The sequence below is a fragment of the Abramis brama genome (assembly GCF_963993115.1).
Source record: "Abramis brama genome assembly, chromosome: 15".
Classification (NCBI taxonomy): Eukaryota; Metazoa; Chordata; class Actinopteri; order Cypriniformes; family Leuciscidae; genus Abramis; species Abramis brama.
The window spans coordinates 11,608,975-11,631,007 of record NC_139977.1 but is presented as its reverse complement, the minus strand read 5'-3'; the positions used below and the strand labels follow the sequence as shown (position 1 = coordinate 11,631,007).

The 22,033-nt window shown below is 34.5% G+C and overlaps 1 protein-coding gene across 2 annotated transcripts; it reads left to right on the top strand.

Moving 5' to 3' along the window:
- The first annotated feature begins 361 nt into the window (after nt 1–361).
- On the top strand, nt 362–21,885 carry tmprss15 (transmembrane serine protease 15). Of its 2 annotated transcripts, XM_084136912.1 has the most exons (25): nt 363–1,093; nt 1,192–1,331; nt 4,684–4,751; nt 5,538–5,686; nt 5,865–5,906; nt 8,610–8,750; nt 11,051–11,159; nt 11,236–11,345; nt 11,424–11,561; nt 13,001–13,153; nt 13,294–13,399; nt 14,800–14,947; nt 15,036–15,177; nt 15,299–15,388; nt 15,542–15,667; nt 16,451–16,591; nt 16,679–16,789; nt 16,875–17,007; nt 18,216–18,311; nt 18,405–18,454; nt 18,548–18,752; nt 18,841–19,022; nt 20,664–20,759; nt 20,874–21,013; nt 21,366–21,885. In XM_084136912.1, the coding sequence occupies exons 1-25, from the start codon at nt 973–975 to the stop codon at nt 21,543–21,545; spliced, it is 3,117 nt and encodes a 1,038-aa protein (XP_083993038.1). In that variant the 5' UTR covers nt 363–972; the 3' UTR covers nt 21,546–21,885. The 2 variants fall into 2 exon arrangements, with proteins under 2 accessions (XP_083993039.1, XP_083993038.1); XM_084136913.1 differs by lacking the exon at nt 15,542–15,667 and having other exon boundaries at nt 362–1,093.
- The last annotated feature ends 148 nt before the right edge of the window (nt 21,886–22,033 follow it).

Sequence of the window (22,033 nt, the reverse complement as noted above, 5' to 3'; positions counted from 1 at the left end):
TATATATATATATATATATATTTTATTATTATTATTATTATTATTTTTTTTTTTTCTTGTACTGTGTGCATACACATTGAAGAAGTCAAAAACAGTAATATTGTCAATTATTATTTCTGTTCAAAATAGTAGTTTGAAATCATATATATATATATATATATATATGATTTCAAACAATACTATTTCAAACAGTAATAATAATTGACAATATTACTGTTTTTGACTTTAAATAATGAAACCTTTTTCTTAATACATAATACAATTTAATTATGGCATTATAATAAATAATTATAAAGTTCTTAATAAATTGATCAAATAATTATTAATAAAATATGATGTATATTTAAAGCTCAGGTATTTGAAATGTAAAAAAATATATATTCAAACTTGCTATTTCAAATGTAATACTTTTTCAAACAGTAAGAATAATGGACAATATTACTGTTTCTGACTGTATTTTTGAATATAAAATATTTAGTATTTTGTCTATTGTGGTGCTTTGTTTATCCCATTTGAAATCTTGCTGTTCTGTTGACGACTTAACCATGTGTTTGTCAAGGAGAAGGTGGTAGGATTCTTCCTGAAGGTTAACATGGAAAGGACAGGTGAGTTTTCACAGCACATGCTGATTCTTCCCACTGGAATATATTAGGATTGTGGAAATCTAGAAGTATGATTTGACAGTTTTTGTGAATGATAGAAAAGGTCAAAGTGTTTGAACATTATATTTTTGCTTCCAACTTCCATTTATTTCCATATTTTCCTGTTTTCTGGAAATGCTGATAAAATGGTGCTCGGTTATTGTTCAATAAAAATTTATTGCTAGTTTATATAACAGTGACAAAAGCAAGAAGGTGGGATATTAGAAGCTCTGGAAGCCAGTGTCACCTCTGACTTTCCAGTGACATGCTGGAGGTTTATCATCTGAGGAAAAGTGTTTAAGTCTTCGTAAGTCAGTCACTTGTCTATAAAATGTCTAGAAGAGGTTGTCGTTTGTCGTCCACGGAGGTTCTGCTCACAACACTGGTTGTTGTGCTGTTTGTGGTTTGCGTGGGACTAAGTGTCGTGACTTGGCTCGCACTGGACAACAAAGGTATGAGACTATTACCTCCATTTCAGATTAATAATACTGAATACTTAGGATGTTCTGTAGTGACCCCTGTTTCATTTTTGTGCTTTTAATTTTTTTAGCTATAGATGGTGAAGGAGAGGAAACCGGCTCAGAGTTCACTGGGAGACTTGTCATCTCTAATGGAACGGTTTTCACAGAGGAGCTCCTGAACAAAAACAGTGCACAGTTTAAAGCTCTGGCATATGACACTGAGCAGAAGGTGAATTAGCCATTTATTTCATAGTTATTATTCCTGGAAGGTTTAAAAAACAGTTAAAATACAAATTACTCAGCCTCATGTCAGTCCAAACCCGTATGACTTACTTTCAGATGTTAGGCAGAATAACAGTCTCACCATTTACGGTCCACGCATTGAAAGTGAGATATTAATTCTGCCTAACATCTGCTTTTCTGTTCCACAGAAGAAAAAGTCATACAGTTTTCAAATGACATGAGTGTGAGTAAATAGTGACAGTATTTTCATTTTTGGGTTTCATATATATTTCATATATATTAGTGCTGGGTTTGTGTTTACACAATATAAGTGTGTGTACTGTGTATAATTTTTTATATATATATAGATATATATATACAGTGAGGAAAATAAGTATTTGAACACCCTGCTATTTTGCAAGTTCTCCCACTTAGAAATCATGGAGGGGTCTGAAATTGTCATCGTAGGTGCATGTCCACTGTGAGAGACATAATCTAAAAAAAAAAATCCAGAAATCACAATGTATGATTTTTTTAACTATTTATTTGTATGATACAGCTGCAAATAAGTATTTGAACACCTGAGAAAATCCATGTTAATATTTAGTACAGTAGCCTTTGTTTGCAATTACAGAGGTCAAACGTTTCCTGTAGTTTTTCACCAGGTTTGCACACACTGCAGGAGGGATTTTGGCCCACTCCTCCACACAGATCTTCTCTAGATCAGTCAGGTTTCTGGGCTGTCGCTGAGAAACACGGAGTTTGAGCTCCCTCCAAAGATTCTCTATTGGGTTTAGGTCTGGAGACTGGCTAGGCCACGCCAGAACCTTGATATGCTTCTTACAGAGCCACTCCTTGGTTATCCTGGCTGTGTGCTTCGGGTCATTGTCATGTTGGAAGACCCAGCCTCGACCCATCTTCAATGCTCTAACTGAGGGAAGGAGGTTGTTCCCCAAAATCTCGCAATACATGGCCCCGGTCATCCTCTCCTTAATACAGTGCAGTCGCCCTGTCCCATGTGCAGAAAAACACCCCCAAAGCATGATGCTACCACCCCCATGCTTCACAGTAGGGATGGTGTTCTTGGGATGGTACTCATCATTCTTCTTCCTCCAAACACGTTTAGTGGAATTATGACCAAAAAGTTCTATTTTGGTCTCATCTGACCACATGACTTTCTCCCATGACTCCTCTGGATCATCCAAATGGTCATTGTCAAACTTAAGACGGGCCTTGACATGTGCTGGTTTAAGCAGGGGAACCTTCCGTGCCATGCATGATTTCAAACCATGACGTCTTAGTGTATTACCAACCGTAACCTTGGAAACGGTGGTCCCAGCTCTTTTCAGGTCATTGACCAGCTCCTCCCGTGTAGTTCTGGGCTGATTTCTCACCTTTCTTAGGATCATTGAGACCCCACGAGGTGAGATCTTGCATGGAGCCCCAGTCCGAGGGAGATTGACAGTCATGTTTAGCTTCTTCCATTTTCTAATGATTGCTCCAACAGTGGACCTTTTTTCACCAAGCTGCTTGGCAATTTCCCTGTAGCCCTTTCCAGCCTTGTGGAGGTGTACAATTTTGTCTCTAGTGTCTTTGGACAGCTCTTTGGTCTTGGCCATGTTAGTAGTTGGATTCTTACTGATTGTATGGGGTGGACAGGTGTCTTTATGCAGCTAACGACCTCAAACAGGTGCATCTAATTTAGGATAATAAATGGAGTGGAGGTGGACATTTTAAAGGCAGACTAACAGGTCTTTGAGGGTCAGAATTCTAGCTGATAGACAGGTGTTCAAATACTTATTTGCAGCTGTATCATACAAATAAATAGTTGAAGAAATCATATATTGTGATTTCTGGATTTTTTTTTTTAGATTATGTCTCTCACAGTGGACATGCACCTACGATGACAATTTCAGACCCCTCCATGATTTCCAAGTGGGAGAACTTGCAAAATAGCAGGGTGTTCAAATACTTATTTTCCTCACTGTATATATATATATATATATATATATATATATATATATATATATATATATATATATATATATATATAATATATAATATATTTAAAGAATTTTTGCATGTATATACTGTATATATATTTATACATAATTTATATTATATATAAATATGAATATTTTTTATATTGATAATACATTTTTCTTAAATATATACATGCATGTGTGTGTATTTATATATACAAAATAATTATACACAGTACACACACATATATTATGCAAACACAAACTTTTATTTTGGATGCGATTAATCGTTGCTACCATATATATTATATATATTATTTATATTATTTATATTAGTGCTGGGCAATGATTAACTGCATCCAAAATAAAAGTTTGTGTTTACATAAAAAAAAAAATAATAATAAAAAAAAAAAAAAATATATATATATATATATATATATATATATATATATATATATATATATATATATATATATATATATATATATATATATATATAATATTATTATTATTATTATTATTATTATTATTATTTTTATTTTTTTATTATTATTATTTTTTTCCAACATACATTTACAAATGTACAAACATTTTTGTACAATGAATGTGAAATGGATATTGTGAAATATGAAATCACCATACATTTATTTACAAATCATGGTTCATGTGTCGTATTTGTTGTAAAACCTTTAAGACTGATTTTAATGAATTGTTTACAGTAGAAATTGCTTGATAAAGTTAATAAGGAAAATCATTGATTAAAAATAAAGGGAATGGCAAAAACTCCTCAACTGTAAAACAACTGGATTACATATAAATTAGACTTAATTTTTGTCACAAAAATGCCACAATGTAAATATAAAGATGTTAATAGTACATAAAAATAAGCTTAATCATGTAAAATATAATTTTAAATGTGAGCATATTTTCATGAGATAAATCATTGTAATGGTTACAAAAAGCTATATTATGATTTTTTAACACATCTATGTTATGTGAATCTAAATGCAAATCAAACTTCATTTTCAACAGCTGTGACTAACATTTGTACACTGAAAAAAATTATTTGTTGAATTTAATAAAAAAAATTATCGTAAGTGGTTGCATTCAATTGATTTTACCTACATTTAAACAAATGCATTAAGTTGAACTAAAATTGATTAAGTTCAACTTAATGCATTTGTTTAAATGTAGGTAAAATCAATTGAATGCAACCACTTACGATAAAAAAACTGATTAAATTCAACGAATAATTTTTTTTCAGTGTATATAGTGTGTTATGTTACATACCATTTCATTCTGTAAGTTATTGGCTTACAAATATGTTTTATCTCAGTATTTTAGTGTGATAAAGCAGATTTTCTGTTCTCCCTGCAGATCAGTGAAGCCTACAGTCTTACTTCCCTTAAGGAGCAGTTCAGAAGTTCCAAGGTCAATGAATTCAGGTGAGACTTTATATATATTAAAGCCCCTAAGCTATAAAGACAGCAATAAAGTTCATAATCTATAATATAATGCGTATGTATTTAGATTCTAGAGATCTCTATGGTGAACGTGATTTCACCAAGTGCAACATGTTCCAGGATCAACATCTACATTATTCCAATCAACCAATCAGATTTGAGGGACAAATTTACAGTTTATGTCAAGTTTAGGCTTTTACATCAGTGTTATTCGCCTATCATTTCCCTCTGATTGTCGGGAGAAGTTGTGGGTAGGGTTGGGTTTGTTGTTCCAGGATCAATAAAATATGTTGATCCAGGAACATGTCTTACATGGCAAAATCACAGTCTAGAGATGGGGTTTGAAATCAGGAATATAAATGTTTAAAAAAATTGACAGCTTTTGAGGTTATGAAATACCTGCAAACATGTTATAGGCTAGTCCGTCTATAACATGTCCGCCTATTATTCCTAAAATAGATATCTGCGACACTTGGTCTAAAATAGTATATAGAATAATAGAAATTCTGAATAAAACATTTATCATAGGCATGTAGTGTATTGATTCAGGATAAGACAAAAACATGGTTTGGAAGATGGATTCATGGTGTACTCGCTCTTTATATACATTATGTCAATTTTTAATGAAAAAAGTTACATGGTGTGTATATAAAAATATATAATATATCCCTTTAAGGATATATTCTCTAAAAATATCTTATTTTATATAGTTGTGCTTCTCAAGTAGTGTCATTGTCTGTCACCAGTTTTTTTTCCCGTTGTTCTCAGCGAAGGCAGTGTGGTCGTGCACTTTGACGTCCTCTTCCGAGGTGTTCTAGATTCTGCGACGGCGGAGGAGCAGTTAGTAGATGGTTTACAGCGGGGTGAAGGTGGGAATGATGGACTCGTAATTGACATCAGCAGTGTGCAGGTCTCAGGTAATATCATCAACAACAAGACATATCTACAGTTTCATAGTCATCTGAAGATCTCCATCTGACCATATATTCTTCATTTAATTAGTTAATTTAATATAGGCAATTCGTTTGAACTGTTGTTCAGCTGATTGTTTAACAGTTCAGTTGATTGTATAAAATGTCTAATATATACCCTCAGATAAATCAGCTTCAACCCAGAGACCATCTACAACAAAACCAGGTGGGTTATGTTTTATATTTTATTGCTGTGTGTGTTATTGCAATGTGTGCTGTGAGGTCATCATGACATGGTAACAGTGACAGACGTCCATTCTGGTTGTTACAATTGTATTTAATTAATGTAATGAAAAGCTAAAAAAATGTGTATATAAAATGTAATATAAAAGTCCATGGATTTTTTTTTTTTTTTTTATCAACACCAAAATGTTTGGTTAAAATACATTTGTATGAATGTATAAGGGAACGTGGGAATCTTTACATTTTCACAATTGTTAATCACCTTTGTGCCATTTTAAATGAATTTTACAAAATTTAAATATTGACGAATTCCATGTAATCTCAAAAAAATATATATATTTTGAGCTTATTAAAGCTGCATGCATAAAAAATTATGGAAGCTTGTTTCCTCCATTGAATAAAATAAAAATAAAAAAGGTAATTGCGGCTTTTCATCTCACAATTCGGACTTTTCTTTTTGCAATTGTTAGATATAAGCTAGAAAGAGAAAGAGAAAGAATTGTGAGATATAAACTCACAATTGCAACAAATAAAGCCATTCACAATTCTGACTATTTCCCGCAATCGCGAGTTTATATCCCGCAATTTTGACATTATAATTTGCAATTGCGGGTTTATAACAAGTCAGAATTGTGAGATAAAAAGTCGCAATTATCTTTTACATTTTTTTTATTCCATGGCGAAACATGTTACACTAAGTATTTCATGTCAATGTATACAGTGAGGAAAATAAGTATTTGAACACCCTGCTATTTTGCAAGTTCTCCCACTTGGAAATCATGGAGGGGTCTGAAATTGTCATCGTAGGTGCATGTCCACTGTGAGAGACATAATCTAAAAAAAAAATCCAGAAATCACAATTTTTTAACTATTTATTTGTATGATACAGCTGCAAATAAGTATTTGAACACCTGTCTATCAGCTAGAATTCTGACCCTCAAAGACCTATTAGTCTGCCTTTAAAATGTCCACCTCCACTCCATTTATTATCCTAAATTAGATGCACCTGTTTGAGGTCGTTAGCTGCATAAAGACACCTGTCCACCCCATACAATCAGTAAGAATCCAACCACTAACATGGCCAAGACCAAAGAGCTGTCCAAAGACACTAGAGACAAAATTGTACACCTCCACAAGGCTGGAAAGGGCTACGGGGAAATTGCCAAGCAGCTTGGTGAAAAAAGGTCCACTGTTGGAACAATCATTAGAAAATGGAAGAAGCTAAACATGACTGTCAATCTCCCTCGGACTGGGGCTCCATGCAATATCTCACCTCGTGGGGTCTCAATGATCCTAAGAAAGGTGAGAAATCAGCCCAGAACTACACGGGAGGAGCTGGTCAATGACCTGAAAAGAGCTGGGACCACCGTTTCCAAGGTTACTGTCGGTAATACACTAAGACGTCATGGTTTGAAATCATGCATGGCACGGAAGGTTCCCCTGCTTAAACCAGCACATGTCAAGGCCCGTCTTAAGTTTGCCAATGACCATTTGGATGATCCAGAGGAGTCATGGGAGAAAAGTCATGTGGTCAGATGAGACCAAAATAGAACTTTTTGGTCATAATTCCACTAAACGTGTTTGGAGGAAGAAGAATGATGAGTACCATCCCAAGAACACCATCCCTACTGTGAAGCATGGGGGTGGTAGCATCATGCTTTGGGGGTGTTTTTCTGCACATGGGACAGGGCGACTGCACTGTATTAAGGAGAGGATGACTGGGGCCATGTATTGCGAGATTTTGGGGAACAACCTCCTTCCCTCAGTTAGAGCATTGAAGATGGGTCGAGGCTGGGTCTTCCAACATGACAATGACCCGAAGCACACAGCCAGGATAACCAAGGAGTGGCTCTGTAAGAAGCATATCAAGGTTCTGGCGTGGCCTAGCCAGTCTCCAGACCTAAACCCAATAGAGAATCTTTGGAGGGAGCTCAAACTCCGTGTTTCTCAGCGACAGCCCAGAAACCTGACTGATCTAGAGAAGATCTGTGTGGAGGAGTGGGCCAAAATCCCTCCTGCAGTGTGTGCAAACCTGGTGAAAAACTACAGGAAACGTTTGACCTCTGTAATTGCAAACAAAGGCTACTGTACCAAATATTAACATTGATTTTCTCAGGTGTTCAAATACTTATTTGCAGCTGTATCATACAAATAAATAGTTAAAAAATCATACATTGTGATTTCTGGATTTTTTTTTTTAGATTATGTCTCTCACAGTGGACATGCACCTACGATGACAATTTCAGACCCCTCCATGATTTCTAAGTGGGAGAACTTGCAAAATAGCAGGGTGTTCAAATACTTATTTCCCTCACTGTATATTCTGTTCAAAAGTTTGGGGTCAGTAATATTTCTTTAATGAAATTAATACTTTTATTTAGCATTAAATTGATCAAAAGTGACAGTAAGAATCCCAGAAAAAATTGTATCATGGATTGCTCAAAATGATTTACTGTTTTCAACATTAATAATTGGAAATGTTTCTTGAGCACCAAATCATCATATTAGAATGATTTCAGAAGGATCATGTGACACTGAAGACTGGAGTAATGATGCTGAAAATCATCCATCATAGGAATAAATTACATTTGAAAAAATGCATTAAAACAGAAAATAGTTATTTTTTAATGTTATTCATATTGCAAATTTGTGAAAGATAACAGATTTTCTGTTGATTTTCTAACAGATCGTCCGTCAGTCACTCCAGTGAATTGTCCAGATGGACAGAAGGCATGTGCTGATGATTCATCATGTATTTCTCAAACTGACTTATGTGATGGAATACAAAACTGTTCTGATGGCTCAGATGAGAATCAGAGTGTCTGTGGTATGTATTTATGACCCTTTTAATATTATATGTTTTATTTAAAATATTAGTATTTACTTTGAAAATATGCACTCAGGGCTTGACATTAACTTTTTTGCTGACCAGCCACTGTGGCTATAGTGATTTTCCAAAGTTACTTGTCACTCAGCATTTTCACTGGCCACAATTTTGACATCGATACTAGGGCTGGGTATCGGCAAGGGGCTCACAATTCGATACATATCACGATACGTGTGTCACGATACGATATATCACGATACGATACATATTGCGATATATTGCAATACTTCAATTTTATTTTATTTTTTAAATAATAGAGTTGAAAATACAACTTGCTGTGTGGTATGTGTATCACATTATATTGATAACTCATCAGAAAAATAAAAACTTCCATTCCAGTTTATTAGCAAAGCTATTTACATATTGTGTCACTGAACACTTTTAACTAAAAATGAAGATCCCACAAAATGTATTAAACTGAAATTTCTTCTGTTGAAAATAAAAGTTATTTTGATGAATGTGTATTCAAACAGTTGCAGTCCCCTGTGACTTTCATACTATGGAAGTCAATGGGGAACAGCAACTGTCTGGTTAGCCACATTCTTCAAAATATCTTCTTTTGTGTTTAGCACAAGAAAAGAACTTAATATAGGTTTTGGAAAAACATTAGAGAGTACTAAATAACAGAATTTTCATTTTTGGTTGAACTATCCCTTTAAGGATAAGCGGCAGCATGTTTACTATTAGGGTACTGTCACTTTAAGACCGGCACGTGACGCATCTAATATACACGCATACGATGCACACCCAATTTCCTCTCAAACGTTTGCTTTCACTTTAGACATAACCAACTGTGTTTATGTAAACCTTGTGAGTACATATTTAACAGTATTAGCGTAATAAGACTCAAATGTAACAGAATCTAGATGCTGTTTGACAGGCTTTAGTGCCTGTGAGCTTCTCGTGTACGCGCTCAGAAAAGCGCATGTTAAAACAGCGCATCAGCACATGAATTAAATGTTTAATCGGCAAGGCTTTAAAGCACATGCAAATAATGAACTTTTGTGAATTGCAGTGTCCCGTGAGTGTAAGTCTATCTCTGCGTTAACATGTGATGTGAATGTACGTCGCATTGAGACGGAGGCGCCAGAACTGCAACTGATAGAATGCACTGTAACACGATACTACGATATTTCTTCAAAAGCAGATCGTGGAGACATTTTAATCGTCCATGATCAAAAATCTTGATATCGCACACCCCTAAACCAAAGTGCACACACACGTCGGCTCTGCAAGCTCATGTTTTCCGCCATGGTCTGCCGCTGGGCCGTATGAATGTATATGATGTACAACTGTTCTCTTTGTAGACACAGACACAGGGATTTGATTACGTTCACATCATTTTAAACCTGTAAAAAAAAAAATCTTAAAGTATCCATAGTAGTGGTTGGAATATTGATACACTATCGTGAAAAAATTATCATTTATATATATATATATATATTTTTTGCACAGCCCTAATTGATACCAAGAGGAAAAACTGACATATAGATATTTTTAATATTATCTCATAGTTTGGCAGCAGGTATATTAGGCCGCTGTCACTTTAAGAACCGACACACGGATCCATTATACTGTTACACATGCGTTTTTTTCCTCAACTGTTTACGTGAATACTCACCAAGACCAACATTTTGATATTACTTTGTGTGTATTTGACTGTTTAAGCGCAATAAGCAGCGAAAAATAACTCAATTTAGTACTGACAGGAGGCTTTATGTGCGTGCACTTTTGGTGTGAGCAAAAAATCTGCATGAATGAGTAAAATTATGCACAATACACGAAATCCCACACCGCAATTCAAGCCCTGTAACAGAAACAATATTCATCCGGAGCAAACGAAAGAAGTGAGTGTGGGGAGGCGGGTTTGTGTGTAACTCTCTGTTGGAGAGAAGGAGAGAAGAGAGATGAGAAAGTGCAGCTGGTATCGTGTATCTGTTCTGCGGAAAATGAGTATTGGAAGGGTTGCAGATATTTCAGTATCGATATGTATCGAAAAATCTATATTTTTGATTTAGTTTCATTTATTATTTCAGATGCCTTTTTAAAAGACTACAATTGAAAAAAGGTATATATTATGTAATAAAATTCAACCCGCTTAATGTGGCTAGTAGGCCTGACTGCTTTACACGCCACTGTGGAAATCCACACGCATTTGGCGAGTTGGCGGGTGTTAATGTCAAGCCCTGTATGCACTTATTGCGATTGATACAGTATTGTGTGTCTTTCATACTCCACAGCAACAGCGTGTGATGGCCAGTTTCTCCTGCTTGGTTCGACTGGATCCTTCCACTCTAAAAACTTCCCAGAAGTCTATGACAGTCCCACAGCCTGCCGTTGGATTATACGGTAACACAATATTCAGATACATCTAGACATACTTTGAGATTTCACCAACTCATACAGTCTTTTATTTCACCCACAGAGTGACTGAGGGCATGGCCATAAAAATAGTCTTTCACACTTTCCATACGGAACAAGATATTGACGTTCTGGAGCTATATGAGGGCACCGGCCCTATGAAAACATTGACATGTGAGTTTCGACAAACAGTGTTACATTAAGATTTCTGACTTCTTAAGTAGTGTCTTCACATCAGATTGTGTCTTTCAGACTCTCTCTCAGGAACGTCACCAGGGGACGTCTGGCTGTTATCTCATAAAGCCACTGTTGAATTTAACGCAGACTACATCAATAACTTTCAAGGCTTCAATGCTACTTACACAGCAGAGAACATCAGTGAGCTCTCTAGTGAGTACTGATTTCCCCAAAATACCATAAATGCCATTGAATCAATGTTACTTGAACATTTATGGAACGTTCGACATAATAATGGTGTGGAAATACCTTATTCAGAGGCATATAGAGTAGTGTTGCCACGATACTGGAATTTCCAACTTCGATACGATACCTTGAAAAATTCTGATATTCGATACCACTGCCATACAGATAATTTATTATCTCATACTTTTTTGCTAATTTGGGTAATTTTGTTGCAATAGCTTACACTCAGCACAGGGAGGCTTTATTTGAATTGCTTGAACTACATAAATAAAGAATCAGTAATAAAATAAGAACAAATAAATAGATTGTAAACGATAGCACAAATATACAATAGCATAAAGAGACAAATGAAGTAAACATGGCTTTAAGTTTTTCAGGTGGGTCTAACAATAGTATTCAGGTAAGAAATACTGCTGAAATTAAAGTAATCAATTGTAAAAAGTTAAATGCAGATTAATGCTCAATTAAAGTTACAAAGGTTACTCGGTCAAGAGCAGAGAGTGATTTTTCTCTTTGTCTTTTGTTCTTTGATTAACATTACAGACAGAAGCAGGTTTATGAGGCTACTGTCACTTTAAGAGCTTATGCACAGATCAAATATACTGTTACACAACATGCAATTAATTTTTTTTTAAACTATTTACGTTCCAAAACTGACTGCATTTACCGGAATACTCAGACATTTTGACATAATTTTGTATGTATTTGACCGTTTAAGTGCAATAAGCCACAAAAAAGAAGTCAATTTGGTTCTCGCAAGCTGTTTGCACTATAGATCAGTGGTGTGCGCGCTTTTGGTGTGAGCTCAAAACCTGCAGGAATGACTAAAATCATGCATAATACAAGCACTATTTAACCGTTGCGAATGAGACGAGTGAGTAAGAAGATGCTGACGTGTGTCGATTCACTGTCGGAGAGAAGAGAGAGTGAGAACGCACAGTTTGGTATTGGCCTATCGATACTGCAGAAAAGGAGTATTGGAACCGTTTCAGATATTTCAGTATCAATACATACTGAAATATCGATATTTTTGACAACACATATAGAGTGCTGCAGTGATGACGTATTTTTGTAGTCAGCATCATCCTGGTTCTCTCAACAAAAACCCCATAGGATTCTTCCATTTGGCTTTTGGATTATTGCAGAAAATAAGCTGTGACTAAGAAAAGATAATGATTCTTACACATTCTGCTCCTCTAGATAAATTTCCCAAATGAACACTACTGAATTTTAAAGTCTTAAATACAATCGGCAGATGTAAAAGCTAAACTTAGCTAAAACTACACCACTGTCGCATGGCTTCAACATCACCATCGCTAAGCTTCCTAAGTGCAAAAATGCTAACTTTTATTTCAGTTTAAAAAAAATCATATTGAAGTTTTATTGAACTCTATGGTCTTTGTTAGATGAAGACAAGATAAACTGTTTGTTTGAAGAGGACTTGTGTCTCTGGAGGCAAGAATTTGATGACAATGGCGACTGGATTCGAGCACAAGGCGCTACCTCTCCACCAGACACTGGCCCGAGCTTTGATCACACAATGGGCAACAACCAATCAGGTGCCGTTTCATACACTATGCTATGAAATACTATACATAGAATTGATCTGCTTTTAGTAAATACTTGAAAATGTATGCTGTCTAATGTTTTATTATACTTAGATTTCTGATTGATGATATTTACGATTTTTATCTCATAGGGTACTACATTGTGACCCCTCGGACTCCTGGAAGTTGGGATAAAAAAATCCGTATCTACAGTCTTCCTCTGACTCCTGCAAAGGAATCAATGTGTCTGCAATTCTGGTTAGTTTTTTTATCAGGGGTAACGTTTGGAAACATTTAGCTTATACATGCACATTTTTCTAAAAATGTGTCTTATAAATGCAAATTAAAATGGGCTAAGATGATGCAATGGTAGAGGTAGTCAAGAATGTTTCCACCTCTTGTGAAAAAAAGGAGTGCGCTTAATTGTATTGAATGTGCACTTGTAGTGTGCTTCAGATTTTAAAAGTTTATTTTTAAAAACTGTACTTGCAGATATTATAATGTTAATGAAATAAAAGTCCACTTAAGTGTACTTAAATGCCAAATTAAACATTTTAAGACAATTAACAATTAAACAAGTAAAATTATAATGAGAATTACCAGTATGAACTCCATTAACTGAAATAGTTCATACTTTTAATTCTCATATTTGTATTTCTCATATAAATTGAAACTTATAACTCGTGACTGCTCAAAACTGTTTTCAAACAAAATATACTTGCATGACATTTTACTTTCATATGAAAAAAATGATGATGCTTGAATCTCCTTTTAATGCTGCAATGGTTTATCAATAGGTGGCAGCAAAGTGAAATATTAACTTTCCCCCCCCCAATCCCTCTTTCCTTTTTCAAATTTAGACTATTTGGTCTATGAACTTTTGCTCTACAAACACATTAAGACATTAATTTGTTTTTGTCATTTTATTTTAAAAGTGTAACAATTTAGTTGGTTATATCTCTTAATTTTTTTTGTTAAAAAAATCTGAAAAAAGTGTATTTTGACAATCTTAACAAAATTGATCTTCGTACTAAAAACTATGGATTAAAAAAATATTTTCATGTCAAAACAAACCCGAATACAATAGAAGTACACTTATTTTTATTAAACCACATTTTCTCCTTAAAACTGCAGTGAACCAAAGACAGTCTAAAAAACGCGGTCTGAAATCACTGATGTTTCTGACGTCACAAACTACCTTGTAACCAATCAGGTCGACGTGTGATCATCAACCAGTGGATCTCTGAACTGGTGTGAGTGAGTGGAGGCGGGGATCATTTGCATATTCATAGAACCGCGTATATTAAATGAGGCAAGGGTATATAGAGTTACATTCAAGAGTTACATTCTTATTTTAAGGCATAAAGAAAAACATTTTCAAGGAAAAAAAAACATTTAAATGTCATTTTGGTGATCAAAGATGAGTTTTAAGGGATACAATCAATCACTTTAAATGCACGACACGCAAGTTTCGATAGAATTTACATTAAAGTGTATTTTAGTTTAGCATTTTCATCATTCTTTTAGTGATTAGCACTTAAGTATATTCTTTTAAAGTATATTATTTCATACTTAAATGTATGCTGAGGTGTACTTCTTTTTCACAAGGGATTGATCTCCCCTGTAAGCATTTGATGAATGTACCTGTGCTCTTTGAGGTACCATATGTTCGGGGAGGAGGTGTGGCGTCTGACGGTCACAACAGAGGAACGCTCATCCGTCACGGTCCTCTTCCAGAAAGAAGGGAACTATGGTGACAACTGGAACTATGCTCAAGCCACACTAAACATCACTGCAGATGCTGTGGTCAGTTCCCGTACAAATCAACTTAGTTCTTAACATTAAACGGTTAAAAAGTCATTAAATACATTTGCCTGTTTCTTGTCTGTCTCAGGTGGTATTTGAAGCGCAGAAGAGGGCGGGATTTCTGAATGATATCGCTCTAGATGACATCAGCATAGTGTCTGGTTCCTGCGGACAGGCCCCCCCTGACCCAACCCCTGTCCCGCCACCCACCACCCCCCCTCCCATACCAGGTAAGGCAAGATCTGTGAATAGACCCTTTTCACAATGATGTCAGTTTGTTGTCATGCAAATGCTATGTTTATTAGCACAAAATTGGAAAGGAGTTACATTTATGTAATTCAATTCTAATAGTGGATTGTGGGGGACCCTTTGATCTGTATGAGTCAAACTCAACGTTCAGTTCTCCAAACTACCCCAATGGCTATGGACACAACGCTTCGTGTAAGTACAACTGTAGATAGAATCATTTAACTTTCAGCCATGGTCATAAAGAATGCAGAATAATTCATGGAAGATTCTAATAAAAAATGGACAATTACAACCCTACCTTGTTTAATTTATAATGTTTTGAGTATTATGGTTTATCTTGGTTAGGTATGTGGACTTTACATGCTAAGGAAGGACAGAATATACAATTGCATTTTCAAGACGTTGCTTTAGAGATGGATTATGACATTTTGGAAATTCGGGATGGAGTGGAGCCGTATTCAGAGTTGCTAGGTAATTTTGTTAGGAAGACATGAATCTTTAAAAAAAAAAAAAAAAAAAAAAAAAAAAAAATATATATATATATATATATATATATATATATGCATTTATATTATAGGTAATGGGGATTTCAATACATTTTTCAGTTAAAGGAAAATATATACTACTTTTCAAAAGTTTGGGATCGGTAAGATTTTTTAAATGTTTTGAAAGAAGTCTCATATATTTAAAATTGTAAAATATTTGATCAATCATGTAATCGGTTTTCTGTTTTAATATATTTTCAAATGTAATTTATTCATGTGGTCAAAGCTGAATTTTCAGCATCATTACTCCAGTCTTCAGAGTCACATGATCCTTCAGAAATCATTATAATATGATGATTTGATGCTCAGAAAACATCTCTTATTATTTTCAATCCTGAAAACAGTTGTGCTGCTTAATATTTTTATGGAAACCGTGATAAATATTTTCTTCAATGAATAGAAAGTTAAAATGTTTTGTAACAATGTATAAGTCTTTACTGACACTTTTTATCAGCTGAATACATCCTTGCTGAATTAAACTATATATATTTTAAAAATAAAAACAATCTTGCTGACTCCAAACTTTTGATATGTATATTTTGATAATTGTAATATTTCATTGACCATTTATATGAAAGTCAGAAAATATGGCATAATAATCAATCAATATTTAACATAACATTACTTTTACATTGTTAATGTTTATTTGCACAATATGCAAAGAAAATAAATGGATCTTTATGTAGTAATGTGTGTTTCGTCACTGAAGGTGTCCTAACTGGTGATCGTTCCTTCCCGGATCTCTTTTCCACAACCTCTCGGTTGACCATCATGCTTTCCACAGACTCCTCTGGGAATGACAGAGGCTTTCTAGCCAACTTTAGCACAGGCCTTAACATTGGCCGACCAGGTTAGTTTTCTTCTTCATACAGTATGCGAATGGTAAAATAACATGGAGGTGGCCTAAAAAACTGCAAAAACTCTCATGAATATGCAGATCCCTGTCCCACTGGACAGTTTCAATGCGGCACAGGAGTGTGTGTGTCCAATGCCAGTGTGTGTGACGGTGTAGAAAACTGCTCCGATGGCTCCGATGAAGGCGACTGTGGTAAATCGACAAGTCAAACTTCAACAAAACCTCACAAATCAAATCACGCTGTTCATGCTGCTGATCACAGGCTGTTGTATTTTAGTGCATTTAATAAAAGCTAATGCCACTGGAACTGAACGACTGAGACTTCAGGTCCAGAATGGTCTTTACACGGTATGTGCTGAAGACTGGACCTCTCAGCTATCTGACTTCTTCTGCCGCTACTTGGGCTACAGGTAAACACTTAACCGTCTAATATATTAAGCACATTATAATATTAACCATGTGAAGACAGACATATGAAAGAAAATGTCAAAAAAGGTTTTGAAACCTTGAGTAATAAAAAAAAATTGCATATGTTTGTCGAGTATCATATTTGATACATCAGGCTTTTATGGCTCATATAGCATGATATAGGAGAATAAGGAACTTATTCTCGAGTATGAAAAAACAGCAACATTTTATTCAGATGGCCAAACTGACCAAAAATACGCAATTTTGTGCAGTGGCTAATGTTTATATGAAATTCTAATGTAAATCAATGAGATCAGCATAGCAGACTACATAAAATAAATATAAAAATCAGTTGATCTCCCAATAATATGTCAAGATCACTAAGATCATATTTAAATTAGTGCTGGGCAACGATTAATCACATTCAAAATAAAAGTTTGTGTTCACATAATATATGTGTGTGTACTGTGTATAATTATTTTGTATATATAAATACACACACACATGCATGTATATATTTAAGAAATATTTGCATATATTGTATATCTATTTATACATCATTTATATTATATATAAATATTTTATATAAAAAACGTATACATGCATGTGTGTGTATTTATATATACAAAATAATTATACACAGTACACACATATTATGTAAACACAAACTTTTATTTTGGATGCGATAATTTAAATGCTTAGTTTTATGATCAAAGCTCTGTAGTTTTTATTGTGGGGGCAAAACATATAATGCAGTGCAATGATGATAGAGAAATTATCAAATAAACTCTCCTCAAAAGCCTGATGTATCATATTTGATGCATCAGATTTTTCTAAAGAAAAAAGATGGATAATCGAGTAAACCTAAGTTGCTTCAGTCCAGTAAGTGTTTAACTTGGAATATTACTAGCAATATAAAGGTTATTTTTGTTTCCTTTATAAAAATCAGTAAAGATTTCCCAGCAAAAAGACACGTGTACCACAACCTAAAGGTGGACATTTTTGAATTATATATGATAAAACGGTATAAACTATAAATCATAGGACAGAAGGCACGTGGAAGATTGTGTACAACAGCAAAGTTTCTTTAATATCTTAGAAATTTGTGTATCAGATATGTTACAGGCTTTATAGGGTTAAGCATAAAATAGTTTGTCAATTAATAAATATTGTGAAAAAAACAGTATAACATGTTTGTTGATGTGCCTAGGTCAGGAAATGCCTCATTCTCCATCACTATGGATGGAGATAGTCCATTTACTACTGTAAGTGTGAATGCTAATGGCTCACTGGATCTGAAACCCAGGTAATCGATAAAAATCGATTAAAACTTTTCTGAATCCCCCCCTTTTATTGGCCTATAAAATCTCATTTCAAATTCTTTTGTGTCTTTTTAAAGTGACGCATGTCTCAGTGAGAAGATCGTGTCTCTGCATTGTAACAATCAACGTAAGTTTGAAACCCGCAGCTTGTACAGTATCATTCGCTCTTATGCTAATCAATACAAATTCAACATCTCTTGTTGTGTACTCTGCGTTCTAGCATGTGGTGTTCGTAAAGTACCTTCAGAACCTGAGACCAATGTGGAAATGGACAGCGACCAATCAGGCAGAGTTGTGGGCGGAAAGGATTCCCAGGAAGGGTCGTGGCCATGGATAGTGTCTCTGAACTGGCTCGGCCGCCATGTTTGCGGGGCCAGTTTGATTGACAGGGAATGGTTGATAACAGCGGCACACTGTGTTCATGGGTAAGCGCTGCTCAGCATTCATGGCTGTAGTTGAAGCTGTAAAAAAAAAACATGCACTGAGAGACTAAATTATATTTTGATCCCGTAGAAAAAATGTTCACCTGTCAAACTGGGCAGCTGTGTTGGGTCTTCACTCTCAGTTTGGGACGGATGACCCTAACAAACAAGTCCATTTAATAGATCGGATTATCATGCACAAGCGCTATAACAGGATAACAAAGGAGTCTGACTTTGCCCTAATGCACTTACAGACACCTGTCAACTACACAGGTACGTAGACAAAACGCTGTTTTTCTACAAATGTTGAGGTTTTACTCAGTTTTTTTTTATAGGCTAAATATGCTAAAGAGATTTATAGCTACAAAAGATTTCTATTCAAATAAATATTGTTCTTTTAAACTTTGGATTTTTCAAAGTATCCTGAAAAATATTATCACAGTTTCCACAAAAATATGAAGCAGCAATAATAATAATAAGAAATGTTTCTTGAGCATCAAATCAGCATATTAGAATGATTTCTGAAGGATCATGTGACGCTGAAGACTGGAGTAATGATGCTGAAAATTCAGCTTTGACATCACAGGAATAAATTACATTTTAAAATATGTTAAAATAGAAGATATTATTTTAAATTGTAATACTATTTCACAATATTACTGTTTTGTCTGTATTTGATCAAATAAAAGCAGCCTTGGTGAGATTAAGAGACTTCTTTCAAAAACATAAACCCCAAACTTTTGAACGGTAGTGTACATGTAGGCTCATTTCGTCATCTACGATTTATTCATTTTGCATTTGAAATTGTCTGATAATCAGTGTTGGGGAAAGTAATGCGTTACTCCCTTAAAAAGTAACTAATTGTGTTACTTTTTTAGAAAAGTAATGCATTACGTTACTTTTGCGTTACTTTTTTTCCACCTGGGCTGGGCTTGTTTTTTTAATAACAAAAAAGTTATATTTTTGGGCAAATTTAAAGACCCTTTCACACCAAAAGTGAAATAATAATCCTCAGGCTTAAGGAAATGTAGATTCACGTGTGTACTGTAGAGGAACAGCTCAGACAAACCTTTGCTGGATAAAGCAAGAATAGGATGAAGGAGAAGAAAGTTTAAAACTTTACCAATAAAAACAAAAAAAATCTATAATCATTTTTTCTTATGGTTTAACTGAATCATGGAAGGTCAGAAGCAAGTACATTGGTCAATAAAGTGAAATTAAATGCATAAAAAATTGTTTTATTTAACTTATTTAGTTATTGGAGGTTTGCATATTATTCTGATTCTGCATTTCACTGATTTTATTTATTTTTATGAAATATTGAATTTTTTTTTTGTGCAAGTGAGATGAGTAAATGCACACTCACATTTAGTCTAGAACCATCATGTTTACACACACACACACACACACACACACACAAAACGCCACTGCACTTTGATTTGTCTCAACATGAGGACAGGAGAGCTGTCAGTCAATAAATGGGAAGACAAAGTAACTTGCGTTACTTATTTGAAAAAGTAACACAGATATTTTGTTGTAAATTTTAAAAGTAATGCGTTACTTTACTTGTTACTTGAAAAAGTAATCTGATTACGTAACTCAAGTTACTTTTAATGAGTTACCCACAACACTGCTGATAATTGGATGGTCATATGATCTCAACTTGGTGGCCATAATGAGGGGGAACATGTTTGTCAGAAATATATTGTTAAAGTTTTATTTCACCCAAAAATCAAAAGCAAAAAAATTATAAATTACATTTTTTACCGACTTTTTAAACACTTTTGTTTTCATTGGCTTTTGCAGTTGTTAGCTGCACCACTACTTACAGAGATATATATCAGAACAATGTAAACTGATTTGTACATATTTTGTTGTCAGATTTGCCAAGGATTAAAAAGATTTTTCTTCCAGATTACATTCAGCCCATCTGCCTCCCGGATCCTGGAGCACAGATTGAAGAAGGGAGAAAGTGTTTTATTGCTGGTTGGGGATTGCTGTCTGAAAATGGTCAGATATACACATTTGTGCATTTTATTCCAGTTTTTTTTTTTTTCCTCTTTCAAATTTGAGTTAATAATCTTTTGGATGGTCGTGTATAAGCTGTTTGTTTTTGATCTCCAGGCAACGTAGCTAATGTGTTACAGGAAGCTGTTGTGCCCCTTTTAAGCAACACACAGTGTCAGGAATGGCTGCCTGAGTACAACATTACAGACCGCATGCTGTGTGCTGGGTATGCCGAGGGTGGGGTGGACTCCTGTAAGGTGTGTACATTTTTAATTTTTTATATAGTATACATTTTCATATTTATTTTTAATTTTTTTATTTAATTAGATCAAGAATAGTGAACACACAATTTTTCACATGTCTCATATAAACTCACAATTCTGACTTTTTTTTCTCTCAATTGCGAGTTTGCTGTGAGAAATAAAGTCAGAATTGTGAAATATATAAAGTCAGATTTATATATACTATACATAGAATGTCCTTTTTTAGTTCAAATTCAAATGTAGCTACTTAGACAGTACGCGATTTTGGAGGCAGCGAATCCTCCATACATATTTATGCATACATTATTTTTTTAATGTTTTGGCATACTTTGTGGGCTCTTGACAGGGGGATTCTGGAGGTCCGCTGATGTGTGAAGAGGCTGGCCATTGGGTTCTTGTGGGGGCGACATCTTTTGGTATCGGCTGTGGACGACCCCAGCGGCCTGGAGCTTATGCTCGCGTCAGTCAGTTTGTTGACTGGGTAGTAGAGAACCGACGGCTCTATTCAGACTGGAAGGGGTTATAATAATTTAGTACGCATTGATGTTATGTCTTAAATAGTTTGTTTTCTTGATGTCCATGAGCTTCTGGACATTGTAATCACCATCTAGTGATTTGTGCACTTTATTGTCATTGCTAAAAAAATGTACATGTGAATAATGGAGGAAAATGTATTTGCTAGTAACCAGTGAGTAATATTCAGCCTACCCAAATGTGATATTATAAACCGTTTTGAAATATAAATAACAACTGTAATGTTAATTTGGGATTAAATTGTGTTTTGAAGATTAATTATTTACTGAAATATTTTTAATGTATTTTGCTACAGTTGTTTTACAGTGTATCATAAATAAAGACTTTATTTCTTGTAATGTTTTGTAATGGTTTTTAATTTTGTGATAGCTCTGAGTGGAATATAAAAAATGACCTTAGTTGATAATCAATGAAGAAAGACAGATGAAGCAGCACATTTCGAACTTTATTCACCTAATAAGTCTATTTTCACATAAAAAA